The 4,237-nt window shown below is 54.0% G+C and overlaps 1 protein-coding gene across 10 annotated transcripts in view; it reads left to right on the top strand.

The window, feature by feature from the left end:
* EYA3 (EYA transcriptional coactivator and phosphatase 3) overlaps nucleotides 1-4,237 on the top strand; it is a 106,031-nt gene that overhangs the window by 37,401 nt on the left and 64,393 nt on the right. For 4 of the 10 annotated variants that reach the window (XM_006164553.3, XM_006164555.3, XM_006164559.3 and 1 more), the window contains one exon: nucleotides 1,748-1,827. In XM_006164553.3, coding sequence (XP_006164615.1) covers nucleotides 1,748-1,827 — 80 coding nt within the window. Of the gene's footprint in view, nucleotides 1-892; nucleotides 1,396-1,747; nucleotides 1,828-4,237 lie in introns of those variants that run through there. The other 6 variants (XR_001369498.2, XM_014582532.2, XM_014582533.2 and 3 more) reach the window with 5 other exon arrangements.

Below are 4,237 nucleotides of genomic sequence, written 5' to 3'. Positions count from 1 at the left end.
GGCTCTCCACCTGTGGTCCTCACACCTCCCACCCCTACCCAGGGTGCTCTGCGTGTGGTCTTCACCTGCCAACCCCCAGGCGCTCTGCGTGTGGTCTTCATCCGCCCCCACCCCTGGTGCTCTGCGTGTGGTCCTCACTCCCCCATCCCCAGTTGCTCTGTGTGTGGTTCTCACGCCCCCCACCCCCGGGCGCTCTGCCTGTGGTGCTCATGCCCCCACCTCTGGGCGCTCTGCCTGTGGTTCTTACAGTCTTCTCTGCCCCCCTACCCCTGCCCACTCTTCGTGCTGTCCTCACCTCCCTCTTGCGGGTAACCAGATGGCCAAGGAACAAAAGGCAGTGCTCCAGAGAGATAGAAGTAACCCTTTAACACCCGTGCCGGTGCGTGTGCATGCCTGCCCAAGAGAGGAGAATGGAGAAGGGATTGTGGGGTGGCCATTCCCCCCGGGGGTTGGTTTCTCTCTCTCTCTCTCTCTCAGGTGAGCGCACACCACCCTGTAGCTAAACAAGGCTCTAAAAAAGCTAATGAAGTAGCTGACATAGCAGCCGGTCCTCTCAGTATACCTGCCTAGCTTTGCAGTTTCTCTTCATTTTCCTTGTACGTGCAGAGGAGAGGGTTTAAGAGAGAAAGGTGTTGCTCTTTCCTGGCATAACAAGTAAGAACTTCAGGGTTCTCTTCTTTTTTTGCTTTTCTGTCAGAGGATGGCTGTACTTACCAGAAAAAGAAGAAAACAACCCTGTGACAGGGCATGGTCACGCGCTGCAATTTCTTCCATTTCTCCATCCGGGCAGGATCTGGGGCACACATGTGCCTGCTGTGTTTTCTAAGCCCCCAGGGCCAGGATTCGAACTGCAATCAGCCATGTGGGATCTGGTTTCCAGTGCACAGTGCTTAACTGCTGCACTGCTGGGCTAGTCTCGGTGGTGGGGTGTTTCCCTTTAGTTTTTTTTTACTTGTTCAGACACACACATGCTCGTGCACACACAACAGGCTCTCCACGCTGTGATCCAGCCGCAAGTCAGAACTATAGGCATGTGCCCATGTCCCGTGTGTACAGGGAGACCCCGTGACACCAGCCCTGGACCTTCCTGTGGAGCTTGAGCATTGCGGGGCATTGTGCCAACTCTGTGCCACAGGGCTGGCAAGTCTCCACGTTTCTGCTCTTACCTGGGGAGGACAGGAAGTACAGTAGATGGCACCACCATGAGGGCTCCACCCTTACTTGGGAACAGACGAGTCCTTCGAGACAACTTCTCGTGATGGTGATTGTAGGACTCTCTGGACTCGGCAGCCCCTGCACTCCTGTGGCTCTTCGGGATCAGGGAGAGCAGCAAAGCACCGCTGATTCAGAGTCACCCAGAGAGCACGTTTCAGGAGCGTCCTCTACAGAAACCACGTACGGGAGGTGGTGGGTTTAGTGACAATCTGATGTAACTGCTCGCAGGCCCGCGTCTGCCCGCCATTGCTTTACCCCATGGTACACAGGACGTGCTGGTGGAGGTGTCCTGCCCTAGCTGGGGTCTCTGGCTTATGGAAAACCAAAGGCGTCTTGGGGTGGGGGAGTGCGCCAGGATGCTGGGGTGCTAGCCCTGGCTCTAGCCCTCTCAGCTCGATTCCAGAAACCCAAATATGGCTGCCATGAAGACCGACTGCCTGTCACCTGCACAGCCGGGAGGAAGTGAGTCTGAGCGCACCTGAGGCGGTAAGCACGGCGGTCTGCACTAACGTCTTCACTCTGGTTCTCCTAGTCAGGTGAGCAGTGCGGACGTCAGTGACCAGAAGCCTGAAACGCCAGGCCTTGCTGCCAACCTCGCCATGTCAGAGGAGGGTGAGTACCGTGCTCTGCATGACGGGAGGTGTGCCCCTACAGGAGGGCGGTGCTGGTCCCTACCTGGGAGGTGTGCCCCTATAGGCGGCCTGTGCTGGTCCCTGCCTGGGAGGTGTGCCCCTATGGGCGGCCTGTGCTGGTCCCTACCTGGCTCTCGCTGACAGTGCCGTTAGTGCCAGAGCACCCAAAGGCTCTCGTGGCCAGCCTGTGCGTCTGTCACCGCGCCCTGAGCTACATTGGCGTGCTGCCTGAGGAGAGACTGCATGGGATTGCTCACCTAGGAGCCGCGTGGGCTCATTCTTGTTTTGCTGTTAGGTGCTGTGTGCCAGGACTGGTTCTTCCAGAGGACTTGGTACTTTCTGTTTTTCTAATAAACCCAGATGGCGCCACCTGTCTAGACAGAGAAAAGCAGTCCCCTGAGAGCACAGGCCAGTACTGTGCTCCAAGGGAGGCCAGTTGGTGTTTCAGAGCCCCCAGCAGCCCTCACTGTGTGACGAGGTCAGTCAGTGTGCTTGGTGCAGCTCCTGTGGGTGTGCCGTCCTTCGTAAAGATGTGGCCTTTGTTTTGTGCACCCACTTCCTCCTCCAGAGTGCCTCCATGCTCACATACTCCTCCCAGTCCAGATCTTAGCAAACACTTTGAAAGAAGAGTTTTGTGGGGACCAGCAGGTGGCATAATGGTCACGTCGCTGGACTCCCATGTAGTCCATTGCAGTTTGAGTCCCAGACCCGGTGGCTTAAAACTCACGCCAGGCGTGTGCGTGTGTGCCCAAAATCCCAAGAGGAGAAGGGAGGAGAAGGGATTGTGGTGTGGCCATCCTCCTAGGGGGTGATTTTTTTGCTGTCTATCTCTCTTTCTCTCTAGCAAGTGCACGTGCCCTATAGCAAAAAATCTGTCTCTAAAAAAGAAGAGATTTATGTCAAACATTTTTAAAAGGGTACTTTCTTGGGAGTATTGTGTGTTTTAAGATAATTAACCTTATATGCTTTTCATATAGTATGAAAACGTGACTAAAAAAGTGTGTCTTGAGGTCTGTTATTTCCTCAAAGGCAGTTCTGCTCCAGTAGTTCTGAAGCCATTGAGCACACATGAGAACCATCTGGGCCAGACCTGTGGCCAGATCCCACATAGCTGACCACATGGCTCACTCCCCAGGCCCCGTTTCATGAGAAATGTGCCAAGTGCATGTGTGTGCACACCGCATACCCTGATGGGGTGGAGAAGTGGGGCAGGGCTGCAGAGCGAGCATGCCCCTTCAGTAGTGCTTTCCTACCCCTCTCTGCTGAGTGCCTGTGCTGCTAGCACAACTGGAAGAAAGGAACGAGAGCGTAGTCTGTAATGCTTGTTTTCACGTCGAATTTTGTCCTCACCTTCAGAGAGGGTTATGCAATGGGGAACCGCTTGTTCACACTGCGGTGTCTGCTCTAAGCAGCAAAGTGTCCTTTCTCTTTCTGTTGTTTTTTTAAGAGATGTTTGCTATAGGGCACGGGTGCTCACTGTAGAGACAGAGGCAGAAATCGAGAAATCAACCCCCAGTGGGATGGCCACACCACAGTCCCTTCTTTTCCATTCTTCTCTTCAGATTTTGGGCACATATGGAAACACACCCAGTGTGAGTTTTAAGCCCCCCAGGTTTGGGAATCAAACCACAGTTGACTACGTGGGAGTCCAGTGATGTAACCATTATGCCATTTGCTGTTCCCCCCTCTCATCTCTCAAATGTCCCACTTATCCTCAGGAAAAAGTCCTACTCCATAAAAATCTCCCTTTACATACTTTAGGGCCATGGAGTTAAGTTGAATCTTATTGCTCCTTCCCAATCATTTTCGGTTTTCCCTCTGACACTCTAGATCACGTGAACTCTACGTGTTTACCTTCCTGTCCTTCCCAATCATTTTCGGTTTTCCCTCTGACACTCGAGATCACGTGAACTCTACGTGTTTTCCTTCCCGTCTCTCTCTTTCTTTTACCTTAGACTGACCTCTCTATCACTCTGTTTTTAAAGGCTAGACCCTCTCTATTTTCTTCTCCAGCCAGACTCATATGGCTCTTGACCTCAACGTCTGTGTGGGTGACTTGGCCAGAGCCCGTTTTCTCCCTCTCAGTGTGATTCCTGTGCTGTGCAGTGATGTCCCTCACACGGACCTTGCCTAACTTTCTCCCATGCACTTCATGCTGAGCCTCAGTTCTAACATGACCCTAGCCCTCCATGAACACGAACGGGCGGACGGACAGCCGGACAGTGGCAGCGTCGTATCCCTCCTCCATGAGCGTGGACGGACAGCCGGACAGTGGCAGCGTCGTATCCCTCCTCCGTGAGCGCGAACGGACAGCTGGACAGTGGCAGCGTCGAATCCCTCCTCCGTGAGCGCGGACGGACAGACGGACAGAGGAAGCGGTGGATCCCTGC

This window comes from Tupaia chinensis, unplaced genomic scaffold (assembly GCF_000334495.1).
Source record: "Tupaia chinensis unplaced genomic scaffold, TupChi_1.0 Scaffold143646_1, whole genome shotgun sequence".
Taxonomy (NCBI): domain Eukaryota; kingdom Metazoa; phylum Chordata; class Mammalia; order Scandentia; family Tupaiidae; genus Tupaia; species Tupaia belangeri.
The sequence above is the reverse complement of the archived record's forward strand: the minus strand, read 5'-3'. Positions and strand labels throughout refer to the sequence as shown.